Source organism: Nomascus leucogenys, chromosome 7b, assembly GCF_006542625.1.
Source record: "Nomascus leucogenys isolate Asia chromosome 7b, Asia_NLE_v1, whole genome shotgun sequence".
Taxonomy (NCBI): Eukaryota; Metazoa; Chordata; class Mammalia; order Primates; family Hylobatidae; genus Nomascus; species Nomascus leucogenys.
In genome coordinates, this window is record NC_044387.1 from 7,624,244 (window position 1) to 7,642,775 (window position 18,532).

The 18,532-nt window shown below is 41.1% G+C and overlaps 1 protein-coding gene across 2 annotated transcripts in view; it reads left to right on the plus strand.

Moving 5' to 3' along the window:
* Positions 1-18,532, plus strand: part of ARFGAP3 (ADP ribosylation factor GTPase activating protein 3) — a 59,253-nt gene that overhangs the window by 18,359 nt on the left and 22,362 nt on the right. For both annotated transcript variants that reach the window (XM_003264845.3, XM_030815421.1), the window contains exons 4-9: positions 1,475-1,606; positions 2,641-2,724; positions 4,871-4,958; positions 9,391-9,450; positions 12,760-12,806; positions 14,015-14,154. In XM_003264845.3, coding sequence (XP_003264893.1) covers positions 1,475-1,606; positions 2,641-2,724; positions 4,871-4,958; positions 9,391-9,450; positions 12,760-12,806; positions 14,015-14,154 — 551 coding nt within the window. The remainder of the gene's footprint in view (positions 1-1,474; positions 1,607-2,640; positions 2,725-4,870; positions 4,959-9,390; positions 9,451-12,759; positions 12,807-14,014; positions 14,155-18,532) is intronic.

Genomic DNA, 18,532 nt, shown 5'->3' on the forward strand with positions numbered 1-18,532 from the left:
ATTCAGTTTACCCAGTGGAGCTGTGAGTTATGTGCTTGGAACCATCCTTTTTGTATTTGAATCCTAACTCTTTCCCTTGCTACCCATGTGACCTGGGGCACATTGTTGAACCTCTCTGTGCTTCATTTTCCCTATCTGTAAAGCGTAGACAGCAGTAGTGACTGTCTGATAGTGTTGCTATGACAGTTGAATGAGATGATGCCCATGAAGCACTCACAACAGGATCCGGAACATGTGGGTGACCAATATTATCAGTCGAATTAGGTTCATCAAAGGATCACTTGTATAGGTTTTTAGAAGACCTGTTTTAATTAAGATATGAATTCTATAATTCGTATCTATACATAGATCCTCATGAAGTGGGTAAAAGCAGTTTCTTTTAATTGTTTAAATACTTGTTTTATCATCTTACCTATATTATAGTCTCTGTTAATGATAAAATAGTGCTGAACGAGGTAAATGTTAATGTAGCTCCTCACTAATTTGTCAAAAATTCTGATTTACTGGAATCCATTTTGAGATTGATTGTGGACGAGGTGTAGTGGTTCACACTTCTAATCCCAGCACTTTGGGAAGCCACAGTGAGAGGACTGCTTGAATCCAGGAGTTGGAGGCTGCAGTGAGCCATGATCATGCCACACTACACTCCAGCCTGGGTGACAGAGTCAGACCATCTCAAAAAAAGAAAAGGACCAGGAGCGGTGGCTCACGCCTGTAATCCAACACTTTGTGAGGCCAAGGCAAGTGGATTCCTTGAGCTCAGGAGTTCAAGACTGGCATAACAAGACCCCATCTCTACGAAAAATACCAAAATTAGCCAGGCGTGGTGGCACACACCTGTAGTCCCAGCTACTTGGGAGGCTGAGGTGGTGGGATCACTTGAGTCCAGGAGGTGGAGGTTGCAGTGAACCGAGATGGAGCCACTGCATTCCAGCCTGGGTAATAGAGCAAGACTCTCTCAAAAAAAAAAAAAAAAAAAAAAAAAAAAGAAAAAAAAAGATGAAGTGGATTGCTCATAAGTCCTGAGTAGAAAGCTTCTCCCCAAATAAAGTTCACAATGACAGAGATGGTTTAATGGACAAATGAGGACTAGTTATTTCATTTTGTAATGCAAGTCTCATAGCTAGTTTTTGTCGTTGTTGTTGTTTTGAGATGGAGTCTTGCTCTGTTGCCCAGGCTGGAGTGCAGTGGCACAATCTCAGCTCACTGCAAGCTCCGCCTCCTGGGTTCGCCATTCTCCTGCCTCAGCCTCCCAAGTAGCTGGGATTACAGGCACCCGCCACCACTCCTGGCTTACTTTTTCTATTTTTAGTAAAGGCAGGGTTTCACCGTGTTAGCCAGGATGGTCTCAATCTCCCGACCTCATGATCTGCCCACCTCGGCCTCCCAGAGTGCTGGGATTACAGGCATGAGCCACTGCACCTGGCCATAGGTAGTTTTACCAAAATATTAATCTGCATGCTTTTCTCTGTAGTCTTCCTTTTTTCATCAACATGGGTGTTCCACCAACGACACCAATGCCAAGTACAACAGTCGTGCTGCTCAGCTCTATAGGGAGAAAATCAAATCACTCGCCTCTCAAGCAACACGGAAGCATGGCACTGATGTAAGTCACTGGAGGCTGGATTGTTTCCTTTAGATACATGTTCACTTGGTAGAAAAAGTGATTTTTATCCTGAATAGTAAAACTTTTCTACCTGAGTTGTCTTACAAGGAATTAGTGTACAGTAGATTGTTACTATTTGAAGTAGTTATGTTCTGTAGATTCATCATGAGTACTGGATTAATGAATACTAAAACGTTGCTCCTAGGAGAAGTACAGGATTAGGTTCCTATAAGCTCTGGTCTCATTTTCATCAACTGATCAATACATAACCTTATTTAACATGTGTTTCTATTTAAAGACACCTTTTTAAATATACACTGATGGCTCATGAATATTGAACTCACAGCCAAGGACTATAACTCAGCCCTGAATGAAGCTTATTTAATGCCTGGATTTTCTCCATGAGGCACATCACAGCCTTCATGTGCTTCAGAACATTAGATAGCCCTTCAGTACTGCACTTGAGAGGCATCTTAAAAAATGACATCCTCAATAAAAAGCATGGGAATATGAAGAACGTAGCACGAAATAAGCTACAGAAAGGACATTTTTTATGAGAACTGAAACAAGAAGGCAGAGTAGTGTGTCTTGTTCTACCTCAGCTGAGAACGTGCTTCTCGGGCAACTAATTTTTTGCCGCACTATTCTCCAAATGACTGAAAACACCACGAGGACTGATTTTGGGTTCAAAGTAAGTTTTAGCAAGTAGGTAAATTCATAAATATGGAATCCATGAATAACGAGGATTGATTATCGTTTGGAACCTGCATTTAGATATGAAGTCTTTGATCTTTTCAGAAATGGTTTACGTGTTTGAGGTACTTGACTTCCTCAAGGTTTGGAAGCAAAATTTACTGGATGATAGATTACTAAAGTGTACTCAGAGGTCCTCTGTAGGGATGTAACTGATTTTATAAGAATGGAAAGCACCAATCTTTAGGAAACAGGTCTCTATAAGGGAAGTGAAGGGTATCAAATAAAATCCTTTACAGGCCGGATGAAATGCTCAGCCCCACGTTGTTTTTTTGTTCTAGCTGTGGCTTGATAGTTGTGTGGTTCCACCTTTGTCCCCTCCACCAAAGGAGGAAGATTTTTTTGCCTCTCACGTTTCTCCTGAGGTATGTATTATGCTTCACATCATTTTAAAGTGTGCTTACTCTGACAGTTAACAAAAAGTGCATATTTAAAATGTTAGGATGTAGGCTAAGCTCTTGTAACAAGAAGTCCTGAAACATAACTACTGAAGAGAGAAATGACATTATCAACAGTTCCAAGGTTAGGCTATCTGCCGTTGACTGATGGGCTTACTTTGCTGTTCTCAACATGTTTCTTCCATCTCAGGGTCTAAAGCAGCTGCTCCAGTTTAAGACTCTCCCAGCTTTAGAGAAGAGGACAAGCATCCTTGAGAGCTAATGCCCTATTCTTTTATTTATTTATTTCTGGGGGGACCGAATCTGGCTCTGTTGCCCAGGCTGGAGTGCAATGGCACGATCTCAGCTCATTACAACCTCTGCCTCCTGGGTTCAAGCAATTCTCCAGCCTCAGCCTCCTGAGTAGCTGGGACTACAGGTGCACACCAACACACCCAGCTAATTTTTTTTTTGAGATGGAGTTTCGCTCTTGTCACCTAGGGTGGAGTGCAATGGCGTGATCTTTGCTCACTGCAGTCTCCGCCTCCTGGGTTCAAGCGATTCTTGCCTCAGCCTCCTGAGTAGCTGGGACTATAGGTGCATACCACCACACCTGGCTAGTTTTTGTACTTGTAGTAGCGATGAGGTTTCACCATATTGGCCAGGCTGGTCTCGAACTCCTGACCTCAGGTGATCCACCTGCCTTAGCCACCCAAAGTTCTGGGATTATAAGTGTGAGCCACCGTACCCCACCACAAATGCCCTATTCTTTTACAGAAAAAGTCTAGAGGGAGCTCCCATACCTTCTACTTATGTCCTATGAGCTGGAATTTAGTTGCATGTCTTATCTAGCTGCTGGGGAGAACTGAGAATTTATTACTAGTAGTGTGCCACAGTTCAGTTCAGAGCTCTGAAACTGACAAAAAATGAAGACATTTTTAATAGGAGTTTCATTCTCAGTGCCTCAGTTTTGCTGTTTATGTAGTTTATATCTCAAAGCTATTGGATGAGTTAATGCAGGTAAAAGTACTTAGTACCTGGCACAAAGTAAGCCTTCAATAAGTGCTCTAAATATCACTGTCTTCATCTTTGTGACCTGATAGCAACAGTGACAGCAATCCATAGTACTTCTGTGGCGTCTCCTCAGATCACTTAGATCTAGGGAAAGTAAAGCCTAAAAAGCCGCAATATTTACTATTTGGCCCTTTCTTTTCTTTCTTCCTCTTTTTTTTTTTTTTTTTTTTTAAGACTTGAGTTTCCGCTCTTGTTGCCCAGGCTGTAGCGCAGTGGCGCGACGTCGGCTCACTGCAACATCCGCCTCCTGGGTTCAAGCGATTCTCCTGCCTCAGCCTCCCAAGTAGTTGGGATTACAGGCCTGCGCCACCACACCCAGCTAATTTTTTTGTAATTTTAGTAGAGACAGCGTTTCACCATATTGACCAGTCTGGTCTCAAACTCCTGACCTCAGGTGATCTGCCTGCCTCAGCCTCCCAAAGTGCTGGGATTACAGATGTGAGCCACTGTGCCCAGCTTATTCTTTAATTTTCAATTTAAAACTATGTAAAGTTATACAAGTTGTTAAAGCTTGTTTTTTTTTTTTTTTTTTTTTGCTATTATAATTTGCACATAATTATTAGCATTGTCACAGTCAGTAGTTACCAAAAATGGTTATCAAGAAAGAGGAGAACAGGCCAGGCATAGTGGCTCATGCCTGTAATCTCAGCAGTTTGGGAGGCCGAGGTGGGAGGATAGCTTGAGCCCAGGAGTTTGAGACGAGCCTGGGCAGCATAGTGAGACCCCTTCTCTACAAAAAATTTAAACTTTAGCTGGGCGTGGTGGCACATGCCTGCAGTCTCAGCTACTCAAGAGGCTGAGGTGGAAGCATTGCTTGAGACTGGGAGGTCAAGGCTGCAGTGAGCTATGATTGTGCTTCTGCACTCTAGCCTGGGCAACAGAGCAAGACCCCGTCTCTAAAAAAAACGAAAGCAAGAAAAAAATAGATATGCATTCCTTTCCATTAACAGGGACTCAGAATGTGGCTGTTTAAATTGTTAGGTTTTTCCCGTGCTTTGATTTGTTTTTTATGGCTGTTTTCTTGCTTTGTCTGCTAATGACTTTTCTCACCTTGTTTCAGGTGAGTGACACAGCGTGGGCATCAGCAATAGCAGAACCATCGTCTTTAACATCAAGGCCTGTGGAAACCACTTTGGAAAATAATGAAGGTGGAGTCCTTAGAACTGTCATGTAATACTATTCTATGGTTCAGTGGCATGCTATGAAACAAAAATTAAGATGGGCCAGGCATAGTGGCTCATGCCAGCAGTTTGCGAGGCTGAGGCGGGAGGATCGCCTGAGCCCAGGAGTCAGAGACCAGCGTGGGCAACATAGTCCCCATCTCTACCAAAAAAAAAACACCTGAAACCTAAAAATATTAAAATGTAGACCCTTCTGTCTTTTTTTTTTTTGAGACAAAGTCTTGCTCTGTCTCCCAGGCTGGAGTGCAATGGTGTGATCTTGGCTCATTGCAACCTCCGCCTCCTGGGTTTGAGCAATTCTCCAGCCTCAGCCTCCCTAGAAGCTGGGACTACAGACGTGCACCCCACATCTGGCTAATTTCTGCAACATGGTTTCACCATGTTGGCCGTGCTGGTGTCGAACTCCTGACCTCAGGTGATCCACCTGCCTTGGCCTCCCAAGGTGCCGGGATTACAGGCGTGAGCCACCACACCTGGCCGACCCTTCTGTCTTAACAGGAAGAAATATTCATTATAGACTATAAAGTGGGGGAACAATATTACTGAACATGGAATATAATAATCATTTTTGTAAAAAAAGAAAAACATACCAAAAACATTCTGGAAAGCACATAGCAAGTTGTTAAATAGAGAGTAAAATTACTGAGGATTTTGAGTTCTTGCTTGATACAGTGTTGAAGTGTCTGAACTTTTATAACGAGTATGGGTTACTTTTATCATCAAAAACAAAATTTCAATTTAAAAACTGTTATAAAAATAGTTGATACATAATGATTCACATTTGGTGGCTTTCTTATAGGATTACATTTATTGTAAATATATCAGTTGCTTACGTATTAAAAATCACTTGTGACATGAGTAGTCAGCTCTTTCTGTTTTAAAATTGTGCATCCTTTGTTAGGCCAGAATGTTAGTGTAAATTAACAACAAAAATGTAACTTTGGATAACTAAGCAGTGAGTTCATGGGTTATGATACCATAAGAAGTGCTGGCTTATATAAACTGAGCCTTGAACAACTCTAAGGAACATAGCATAACAGGAAAGACGAAGCAGTCACCAACTGCGGGTTGGGTGATAGTATTGAGAAAATTTCTGGCAAGGATTTTGCTGGAGGGTAGGAGAGTAAGTGGTATTTATCAAGAAAGTAGTCCTAGGAGAGAGAGGCACTCCACGCTGTCCCAGAGTGGAGTCATGTTGTAAAGAAAAAGAGTCGCATAGCCAGGCCTGGTCGTGCACGCCTGTGATCCCAGCTACTAGGGAGACTGAGGCAGGCAGATCTCTTAAGCCTATGAGTTTGAGGCTGCAGCGAGCTATGATTGCACCACTGCACTCTCCAGCCTGGGTGACAGAGAGAGACCCTGACTCTAAAAAAAAAAAATAAGAAAAAGAAAGAAAAGGAGTCACTTCCTTTGTATTGAGTTATAGGTATAAAGGTGGGAATGTCTGAGATTTCCATCAAATAGTAGAATGCTGATTTTTCATTTTGCTGGTATAGGAGTAGACATCTCAGTGAATCAGGATAAGAACATTTCATATCCTAGGTAACAGTGGGTTATTTGATGAATGGAATTTGGACAAGTGTCTGGCATTTTAGAAACAAATAATAAAACAAAGAATTTCTTCTTTACTCTTTACACCAGGCTAAATTCAGGTAGTTCAAAGATGTACATGAAAATATGATTATCCTAGAAGAAAACATGGGTAAAGCTTTTTTATTATCCTGAATTGGGGAAGCCCTTCTATGCATATTCAAATCTCATAAAAGGAAAAGGTTAATAAATCTGATGACATAAAAATGTAACATTTCTGTTTTGAAAAAGTACTTTAAAGTGAAGACAAATGATAAACATTTGCAATTCATATGTAGACAAAAATGGCTTGTTTCCTTACTATGCAAAGAACTCTGATGTCTTTGTTTTGTGGATGATTTGCACCCTGTGATTTTTTTTTTCCACATTCTTTTTTTAGGCATATGACCATAGATGCCTGCAAAGAAGACATTTATACACCTCTAACTGGAGTTTAGTTTTTTTATTTCTTAGCCTTACACTATACTGCAGCCACATTTGCCCTTGGGTGTTTTTCTGCCTGCGTTTGCTTTTTGTTTGCTTGGAGTGTGGCTCTGCCTTGATTGGCATGGGCTGCCTCTTTACTGGGGTTCAGCTTTAAGACCAGCCAGCAAGCACTCCCAGTCACAACTGCATTTGTACATTTTTTCTTCCTCATAGCATAGCAAACACCAGTTCTGGAAATTACTGCGTCTCTTAGTTTGCATGTCCACTGTGTGTCCCCTCTGCTGAGCTGTGAGCTCCTCCAGAGAGAGTTTGTTTTTTAAGATGAGAAATCTACCTGAGCCATTGATTGATTTACTGTTATCAATCAGAGAGAAGAAAGAATTCCCACAATCTCCTAACAGGAACAGTGCATTATATATCTTTTGTGAAAGTACAGATGATAATTTAACTATTTTCACTATTATAATTTATTAGCATAAAAGGGCTTTGAGGCCAGGCGCAGTGGCTCACGCCTATAATCCCAACACTTTGGATGGCTGAGGCGGGTGGATCACTAGAGGCCAGGGGTTCAAGGCCAGCCTGGCCAACATTGCAGAACCCTATCTCTACTAAAAATACAAAAATTAGCCAGGCATGGTGATGCATGCCTGTAATCCCAGCTACTCGGGAGGCTGAGGCAGGAGAATCCCCTGAACCTGGGAGGCGAAGGTTGCAGTGAGCCGAGTTCGCACCACTACACTCCAGCCTGGGCAACAGAACAGGACTCTGTCTCAAAAAAAAAAAAAAAAAAAAAAGGCCGGGGGCTTTGAGATTGAGGGTTAGCCACAGGAGATATGTGTAACCTCTAAAGTCCAGATGTCTCTGTTTTAACAGAAACCCCAGTAACTAACACAGAACAAGAATTTTTTTTTTTTTTTTTTGTGACAGAGTTTCACTCTTGTTGCCCAGGCTGGAGTGCAATGGTGTGATCTCGGGTTACCACAACCTCCGCCTCCTGGGTTCAAGTGATTCTCCTGCCTCAGCCTCCCAAGTAGCTGGGATTACAGGCATGTACCACCACACCTGGCTAATTTTTTGTATTTTTAGTAGAGACAGGATTTCACCATGTTGGCCAGGCTAGTCTTGGACTCCTGACCTCTAGTGATCCACCCGCCTTGGCCTCCCAAAGTGCTGGGATTGCAGGTGTGAGCCACCACGCCCAGCCAGAACAGGATTTTTGAAACTTTAAAAAAAATTTTTATAGGGATGGGTCCTCACTGTGTTGCCCAGGCTGGCCTCAAAGTCCTGGCCTCAAGCAATTCTCCTGCCTCGGCTTAAGATTTTTTTTTATTGTAATCGTCATTCATAGCTGAAGAGTTAGTTTATAAAAGTTTATTATTTAGGATTTCATTTCCTTTTGCACTTGCAACAGTACTTTCATCTTCTGTGCCCAGAATTTTTTTAAGCAATCAGGAAGACCTGTTGCCTGAGGTCAGGAGTTCAAGACCAGCCTGACCAACATGGAGAAACCCCATCTCTACTAAACATACAAAATTAGCCGGGCATGGTGGCTCATGCCTGTAATCCCAGCTACTCTGGTGGCTGAGGCAGGATAATGGCTTGAACCTGGGAGGCGGAGGTTGCAGTGAGCCAAGATCGTGCCATTGCACTCCAGCTTGGGTAAGAAGAGTGAAATTCTGTCTCCAAAAGAAAAACAAAAACAAAAACAAGGATTTCCACATATTAACATACATTGGGTATGTATAGTCCACAGAGGTACTAAGTATCTTTTGACAGGTCACATTAAATCACCAGATCATAAGGTAGAATTTTGAATCATATTAGTTGAAGAGACCACTAACATTTTTATTTGATAAAGCCAGTGGATTAAAAATACATTTCTACTTTAATGGACTTTTAAGTCAAAATTCTTGTAACGTTGAAATAGAATATACAGGCCGGGCGCGGTGGCTCAAGCCTGTAATCCCAGCACTTTGGGAGGCTGAGGCGGGCGGATCACGAGGTCAGGAGATCGAGACCATCCTGGCTAACACGGTGAAACCCCGTCTCTACTAAAAATACAAAAAATTAGCCGGGCGTTATGGCGGGCGCCTGTAGTCCCAGCTGCTCGGGAGCCTGAGGCAGGAGAATGGCGTGAACCCGGGAGGCGGAGCTTGCAGTGAGCCGAGATCGCGCCACTGCACTCCAGCCTGGGTGACAGAGAAAGACGCTGTCTCAAAAAAAAAAAAAAAAAATAGAATATACAGCTAAAAAGGTAGGTGATCATTGTCATTGACAAAATTGGATAAGATATGTAGCACTGAGCAAGTTGAATTATTATACATTCAAAAGCAAGTTAGCTGAGTTTATTTTCTGCACTAATATCAATGTTTTGAATTTTCAGGTGGACAAGAGCAAGGACCAAGTGTGGAAGGTCTTAATGTACCAACAAAGGCTACTTTAGGTAATATGCTTAAAATCCTACATTCTGATTTAAAGTGTATGACTCATTAAGAAAAAAATAAATCCTCTTGCATTTGGCCTAGGCGTCTCACCTGATGGAGTAATATAATCATGACCGAATCTGTTAATAAGATTTTATTAAGCAAAAGAGGCTATATTCATCTCTCAAGCTTCCAACAAAGATGTTACATTTTAACCAGCTTGGTAATATAAAATGCAGCATTGTGGCTGGGGGCAGTGGCTCACACCTGTGATCCTAACGCTTTATGAAGCCGAGGTGGTCGGATCGCTTGAGCCCAGGAGTTCGAGACCAGCTTGGGCAACATAGCGAAACCTTGTCTCTACAAAAAAAAAAAAATTAGCTGAGTGTGGTGGCACACACCTGTAGTCCCAGCTACTTGGGAGACTGAGGCAGGAGGATCACTTGAGCCTGGGAGGTTGAGGCTGCAGTGAGCCATAATCACACCACTGCACTCCGGCCTGGGTGACAGAGTGATACCTTGTCTCAAAAAAAAAACAGCAATGTGTATATTTAGTCAATATGGCTGCTGATGGTTTTGATTGGTGGGTTTATGTTGGGCTGGCTCACCTTACCTAAACAAGCAGTGGTCAGAACATCTACACCATTCCTTTTTCCTCAAGAACTCATTTTCTTCTTTCTAATTTTATTATAGGTGAACTTAATCTTAAATTTTTCATTATCAAGGAATTGTAATTTGTAATTGTTACGTATTCCATCGCATTAGTCGGAAAGCAGCTGCTTTGGTGAACAATAACTAAACTGTTAGAAATGTTCCTGATATTTTCATCATGTATTAGACTTGTCAGAGTTTGGGAGCAGGTTATGTGACTACTACAATATAGATTTGTGTGATACAATACAAATCTAAAAGAAAGTGATGAAAAGGAAAACTCCCACAAGCATCTTTTTCACACTTGAAATGTAATGACGTTATTCTCTACTCACAGCTAAAGATTGTAATCTTTTGCTGTTTGTGGCTTTATGCTATCTTTTCCTATCAAAGCACATTCTTATCTTTATATGAAAAAATTAAGAATTTAATTTTGCTGGGTTTCTTAAACATAATTCTAAAGACAATATATAACCTATAAGTAAAATGTACTTAGAAAATGATTTTTAAGAAACTTTCTCTAAAAGTATTTTTGTGCAATTTAGAAAGTACTGTTATTAAAATAAGAGAATGCATTATGTTTCTTTTTTTTTTTTTGGAGACAGAGTCTCACTCTGTCACCCAGGCTAGAGTACAGTGGCACGATCTCAGCTCACTACAACCTCCGCCTCCCAGAGCCTGCTGGGTTAAAGTGATTCTCATGCCTCAGCCTCCCAAGTAGCTGGGATTACAGGTGTGCTCCACCATGCCCAGAAAACTGTTTGTATTTTTTTTTTTTAAATTATTATACTTTAGGTTTTAGGGTACATGTGCACAATGTGCAGGTTTGTTACATATGTATCCATGTGCCATGTTGATTTCCTGCAACTGTTTGTATTTTTAGTGGAGACGGGGTTTCACCATATTGTCCAGGCTGTTCTCAAACTCCTGACCTCAGGTGATCTGCCCGCCTTGGCCTCCCAAAGTGCTGGGATTACAGGCATGAGCCACCATGCCTGGCCGAGGATGCTTTATATTTATTTTGGCTAATATGATAAAATCTATATATAAGCCAAGGTGAAAAAGCACGTCACTGGCTGCTTTAGTTGTATACATAATGCCTAGCTAACTTTGTTTTTATTACTGTTATTACTTTTTTTAGATAGAGTCTCACTTTATTGCCCATGCTGGAGTGCAGTGGGTGCAATCACAGTTCACTGCAGCCTGGCCCAAGGGATTCTCCCACCTCAGCCTCCCAAGTAGCTGGGACCACAGGTGCATGCCATCACATTGGGCTAATTTTTTTTGTTTGTTTGTTTGTGGAGATGGAGTCTCCCTATGTTGTCCAGGCTGCTAACTTTATATTTTCAAATAAGTTTTATGCAGCCATAAAAACGAACAGTCATGTCCTTTGCAGCAACATGGCTGGAGGCCATTATCCTAAACAAACTAATGCAGAAACAGAAAACCAAATATCACATGTTTTCACTTATAAGCCGGGGCTGAATCTTGGGTTCATACGAACATAAAAATGGGAAGAGTAGACACTGAGGACTCCAAAAGGAGGGAGGGAGAGAGGGGAGCAAGAGCTGAAACACTTTCTGTTGGATACTGTGCTCACTATCTGGGTGATGGGATCAAGAGAAGCCCAAACCTCAGCACCACACAGTATACCCTTGTAACAAAACTGCACATGTACTCCCTGAATCTAAAATAAAAATGGAAAATTATAATGATTTTTAAAGTTTTTGGGCTGGACATGATAGTTCATACCTGTAATCCCAGCACTTTAGAAAGCCAAGGCAGGAAGATCACTTGAGGCCAGGAGTTCGAGACCAGACCGGGCAACATAGTGAGATATCCCGATCTCTACAAAAAAAAAAAAGAAAGAAAACCAGGCATGGTGGCATATGCCTGTAGTCCCAGCTACTAGGGAGGCCGAGACGAGAGGATCACTTGAGTACAGGAGTTCAGTGCTGCAGTGAGCTCTGATCACACTACTATACTCCAGCCTAGGTAATGGAGTGAGACCATCTCTAAAAAATTGTTAGATTTTTAAAAGTGTTTTAAAGTTTTTGAAGAGTAGCACTTAATAAAAGAGTTGTGGCGTGGTGGCTCATACTCATAATTTCAGCACTTTAAGAGGCTGAGGCAGGAGCATCACTTGAGCTCAGGAGTCCAAGACCAGTCTGGGCAACATAGCGAGACCCCCATCTCTAAAAAAAAAAAAAAATTGCCAGATGTGGTGGTGTGCATCTGTGATCCCAACTACTCAGGAGGCTGAAGTGGAAGGCTCCCTTGATCTGGGAGGTAATGCCACTGCACTCAGCTTAGGCGACAGAGCGAGACCCTGTCTCAAAAAAAAAAAAAAAGTTGTTGTAATATATTTTTTAAAATGCTCCTGAAGAAGGTACTGAGTGGGGCAAGCTCAGGCTCTATCTCTCTTCATTGTTCTGTTAAAAAAAAATGCATTTTCTCTGAGTTTGGAGACTGCATGGAAATACTGAGGACTCCATTTTGACGAAGCTCTGTCAATCTAAAATATGCTTATCAACTTGAGTCTTCTGGATGACAAACTAATGTGGAAAATGTTATCATCTCTTAAATAATAAAGTACAGTATCTTAGAATTTTAAAAGACACACATAAAAAGAATATTATTTCTAGTGGTCTTACTTTTTAATTTTTATTTTTTGGCAGAGGTTTCCTCTATCATAAAAAAGAAACCAAATCAAGCTAAAAAAGGCGTGAGTATTATGTACTTTATATATAAAAATCTGGTAGTTAAGCTTTAAAACTAAAAAGCCACTTTGTCATTTTAGTTTTATTCTTTTGAACCATCTTGTAATAAATGTGGCTTTGATATAAGGAGTCTATATTTTGTTCAAAGAGATTAATGTTATACTTATTGAATTTTTTCTAGAATGATTAACATTTTTTCTATCTCTGACAAAATTAACAAAGGTCCCCTAGGAATTTCTCTCCTGCTTGCATAGATCAATAAGCAATGACATATTGTGAGGCTTGGAGGGTAGTCATCTGGTGAGCTTTCAGATACAGCGATGCATTGCAGAGCACCGGCTCTGGAGGCAGGTGCAAGGTTTGAATCCTGGCCTTGCCATTTATTGGCTGTGTGATCTTGGCCACACTGCTTAACTTGTATGAGCTTTACTGTCCTCAGCCCTCTGTATCCAGGGGTTCTGCATCCATGGATTCAACCAACTGCAGATCAAAAATATTTGGGGGGAAAAAAAACCAATAGGCCAGGCGTAGTGACTCACGCCTGTAATCCCAGCACTTCGGGAGGCCAAGGCAGGTGGATCACTTGAGCCCCAGAGTTCAAGACCAGCCTGGGCAAAATGGTGAAATCCCGTCTCTTCAAAAAATACAAAAAGTAGCTGGATTTGGTGGCCTGTGCCTATAGTCCCAGCTACTCGGGATACTAAGGTGGGAGGATCACTTTACCCCAGGAGGCAGAGGTTGCAGTGAGCTGAGATGGTGCCACTGTACTCCAGCCTGGTCAACAGCGTGACACCCTATCTCAAAAAAAGTAAAAAAAAAGTAAGAATACAACAGTAAAAACAATACAAATAAAAACACAGAATTAGTAACTATTTTCATAGCATTTACATTATTTAGGTATAGTAAGTAATCTACAGATGATTGAAAGTATACTGGAGGCTATGCATGGGTTAAATGCAGATACTATGTCATTTTATATAAGGGACTTGATCATCGCAGATTTTGTTATCCACAGGGTCGTGAATCGAATTCCCCCATGCTGAGGGACTCCTGGAATAATACTGACTTCACAGAGTTGTGAGGACTAAGCCAGAGAACAAATGTAAAGTGCTTGTCACAGTGCCTGGCAGGTCCTAAGCCTTATGAAATGTTAGCTGTAGTCACAAAAGCTTTCAAACAGCTTGTATAGACTATAGTCTTATATATCTTCTAGCTTGGAGCCAAAAAAGGAAGTTTGGGAGCTCAGAAACTGGCAAATACATGCTTTAATGAAATTGAAAAACAAGCTCAAGCTGCGGATAAAATGAAGGAGCAGGAAGACCTGGCCAAGGCGGCACCTAAAGAAGAATCAATGTAAGTTTAATTTCATTATATTAATACATTTTCAGGGAATAAAGCTATTAACTCCAAGATTTGCTTTCCAAATGCCATGTATTTTTGTGTGGGGGGGAGCGGAGGGTACTGCAAAATTTAGTTTTATGAAAACTGATATTGCATTGGCATGTGGATTGGAAGGGAAAGAGAGGATGGGGGCAGCAACACTTTCTGCTGAGGCTGTAAGGGCAAGACTGGAGTGGTGTCAGTGAGAAGGGAAAGACAGAGATGCATCGAGGTATTTACACATGAAACATGCTTCACATTATTAGAGTTAGGGAAATGCAAATCAAAGCCACAATAAGATACCACTGTGTACTCTCTAGGGAAGCTATAATAAAAAAATCAGTAACAAGTGTTGGCTAGGATGTGGAGCAATTTGAACCCTTGTACATTGCTGATGGCAGTGTGAAATGGTGCCACTATTGTGAAAAACAGTTTGGCAGTGCTTCAGAAAGTTAAACATAAAGTTTGTATGTGACCCAGCAAATCTACTGCTAAGTATATACTCAAGAGAAATTAAAACTTTTATCTATGCGACCACCCACAAACTCGTGCATGAATGTTCATAGTGGCGTTAATCCTAATAGCCAAAAAGTAGAAATAACCTAAATGTCTACCAACTGATAAATGAGAAAGAAAATGTGGTATGTCCATACAATGGACTATTACTCAGCCACAAAAAGGAATATAGTCCTGATATGTGCCACAACATGGATAAACCTTGAAAAGTTTGTGCTAAGAAAGAAGCCAGTCATAAAAGATCACATGACATGATTCTGTCTATATGCAGTGTCCAGAATAGGCAAATATGTAGAGACAGAAAGCAACTTACTGGTTGCCAGGGCCTCGGGGGAGGAGAGAATGGAGAGTGGCTGCTAATGGTCCAGGCCTGCTTTTTGGACTGCTGAAAATGTTCTGGAGTTAGTGGTGATGATGGTACAACTTCGTGAATGTGCTAAAACCACTGAATCATGGACTTTAACAGGGTGAGTTTTACGGTATGTGAATTATATCTCCATAATGAAAAAAGTATTTATAATCTGAAGCCCTGTTGGACTCTGTGACTAAATTCTAAATACATGATGGAAGACTGTGACTCTGGTGGTGTCTCCAGAGGTTCTGAGCCTGGATCTTGGAGAGGGAGAAGGAAGAGTTTCAGAGAATGAAGAAGGTGGAATGATTGTGTGTGTCGGGGACCTGCCTGAAGTGGAGGAGTTGGAACGATAATGTGAAGCACCTTAAAGTCAGGCTGTGGTTGTCCACTTACCCGAGAGAAACAGCTCCTTCAGCAGTGCTGTGATGAAGGGGCGTCTCGGGAAAGTGAGTTCGGTAGTAATACCCAGGCCAGGAAGAGGGGAGGAAACTGGAAGCCAGGAGGCCAGTGAAGAGACCGGTTTTCCATAGACATTTGTAAGACTCTTGAGAGGTTTTCATTTGTGTTGAAATCAGAAGAGAAAGATGGCCTTCTGGAAACTGACTGTGTACCAAAGATGAGGAGAGAAGAAGGGCGGGGGGTGCATGCCACACAGAAAGGAAAAGTAACCTGGATCCCTAGTTTTTATGCGCGTGTTTTTTAAAGGTGTTTTCTCTTACTTTCATGTGTATTTTATCTGTTTTAGCTTGAGTTACTATAGACTGTGTGATGAAGAAAATAACACCTATTTTATGAGGTGGTTTTAAGGATTAGGTTAATAGCTTAAATGCTCATTGAAGTGCATCAAACAGTACCTGGCACATAGTAGGTGCTCAATAAATGCAACTACTTTTCATACTGTCTTTTCATACTGTTCATACTACTTTTCATACTGACAATTCGCTAAGATGAAGTTTATAAGGTAAACGCAAATAATTTGAAGTTGATAGTTGTTTCTCCTTGTCATTTAATTCACAGAATATAGGGGGCAGCACTGAACTGTATTTAGGTCGAATATGGTTTGAAATGCTTTGTGTAAAAATTTACGTTGACTTGTCACAGAGTTTAATTTCTCATGCTAAGCTAAGTTTTTGATCCTGGCAAAGGGAAAGGTTAGATTTGAGTGTTTCGATGGCTTCTCTTAGTATTTGGGAGTAGGCTCTGTCCAGATTGCTCATGCTTGAGGTTTTCCCAGAGCGTGTGTAAAACCGGGCCCTGATCAGCTCCCTCCTGCAAGTAAGCTGGATGGAGAAGCAGCAGGTAAGCTGGATGGAGAAGCAGCAGGTAAGCTGGATGGAGTGAAGTCTGGTTGTTACTTCTAATATTAACATGCTAATCTTCCTGAAAACAGGAAGCAACAACCAGCCTTCACTTGTATCTTTCATTAGGCGTGTTTAATACATCACAAAAACAAAGATGCAGATCGGAAGATTTATGAATTTGATTTGAGAAGCCAGTTTGGCAACTTTCATGGCCTTGTTCAGAACAACCACACCACTGTGCCTTAATGACCACCACTGCCACTCAAACCCATAGAAAGTACAGTTGTTTTATCCTTAATACATGAGTGTTATTTTGCAAGTTAGTTTTTTTAATGGCTGTAAATAAAGTTATTTCAGCTCAGTAAACTGTCAGAATGGTGTCATTTCTTGTACTGTCAGAGTGTGAAACTAAATGGCCCATGAAGTGTCCTGGTCTCCTTCTAGCAGTTTCCCAGCCCGTCCTCAGAGGCTCTCTGTGTGCCCACTTGGTAGGACGGAAGGAAGAGGCAGAGCTGCCTCGAGCTGCTCCTCTTGTTTGATCTGTGTCCTGCAGTCCTCCCTTGAGCCAGTACCCATAAGCACTCCTGAAGTTCTGAGAAACACGGTGTTCTGACTTCTTAACCCTGCTGGTGCTTCCAGAGAGATGTTCTCGTAAGCTTGGATATCAAAGTGCATGCTTTTAGTGAGTGACCCAGTCCCATGTCAGATTACCTAGGAAGGAAAACTTTTCCATCTCTTATCTTTCTAGTAGAACCTAGAACCTTTTCATCCCCATGCATCTTCTCCAGAAGAATCTGTTGCAATAATTATATGTATTCATGATTTTAAACAGAGCTATTGTTTTCCTCCAAAAGAAAGAGTAGTATTTATTTGTTAAGGAATAAAATAGCCATAACCTGTTCTGTAGGAAGAGTAAGGAAAACAAACTGCCATGTGAAAACCAAAGAAATCTTGCTTGACTCATTAAAGAACAGAAACAGCAAAAGCAAGATTACTTTTTCCTAATGAGAAATTCTGCACCGGGCGCGATGGCTCACGCCTGTAATCCCAGGACTCTTTGAGGCAGAGGTGGGCAGATCGCCTGAGGTCAGGAGTTCGAGACCAGCCTGGCCAACATGGTGAAACCTCGTCTCTACTAAAAGTACAAAAATTAGCTGGATATGGTGGCAGGTGCCTGTAATCCCAGCTACTCAGGAGGCTGAGGCAGGAGAATCGCTTGAACCTGGTGGGTGGAGGTTGCAGTCAGCCGAGATTGCACCACTGCACTCCAGCCTGGGCAACAGAGCAAGACTCCATCTCAAAAAACAGAAAGAAATTCTGTTGTCTTTCCCTGTTACTATGCAGAAATTTATTTATATTACGAGGAATTTATACAATGCCTCTTTTGCCAGGAATTCATGATATTTTACATGTTTTTATAAAGTGGATGATAACTTAGAAATCCTTGTAAGTTAGATAGATCATTTTTCAGGGCCCTGAAATGTTGTGCTGTCTCACTAAAATATGATGCAAACTGCTGTTCTTGCTATGTAGGCATAGTTTTCTTTATGAAAAATTAAATCATTATTGCATTTTTAGAAATCTGAGAGCAAGGACAATGTTTTGTAAACCTTTTTACCCCTTTGGTGTCCTGCTTGTAGCAGATATTTGATTTTAAATAGAAGAGTGGTATATGACTGACTAGTAGTGCTAAAGAGTCTATTAGCTGATGAGTGACTATCCCATTTTAAATGCTCTCAGAAGCCTGATTGCATAGAGAGGTATCTACAAGAAATTATTTTGTAAATGGAAGGATCCTTTTACAATTAAGTAATAGCCCCTTAGTTGATCTATTTGTAAAGTCAAATTTATATATTTATTTATTTATCTTAAATCAAGATAGACTAGTGAGACTAACCTCATGCTTTGTTATGTAATGTGGAAGTGTAATAAAATAAAATATTAATCCAAGTAAGAAATCCTGCTTTTCACTATCCCATATAGAAGTGATTTGGGTATACATTATGTTATTATACAATAATAGGTAATGTGAACTAAACTTGACAAGTGGTATAGGTTGAGCAGCAATGAGAAAGTGGCTGTAAGCTCATTCAAATTTTCTTAAACGTCTATTCAAAAAAGGCAGGTAGAAAAAACGCCAACTTGCCTTCATAATTGTTAATTATGGAAAGAATCATGA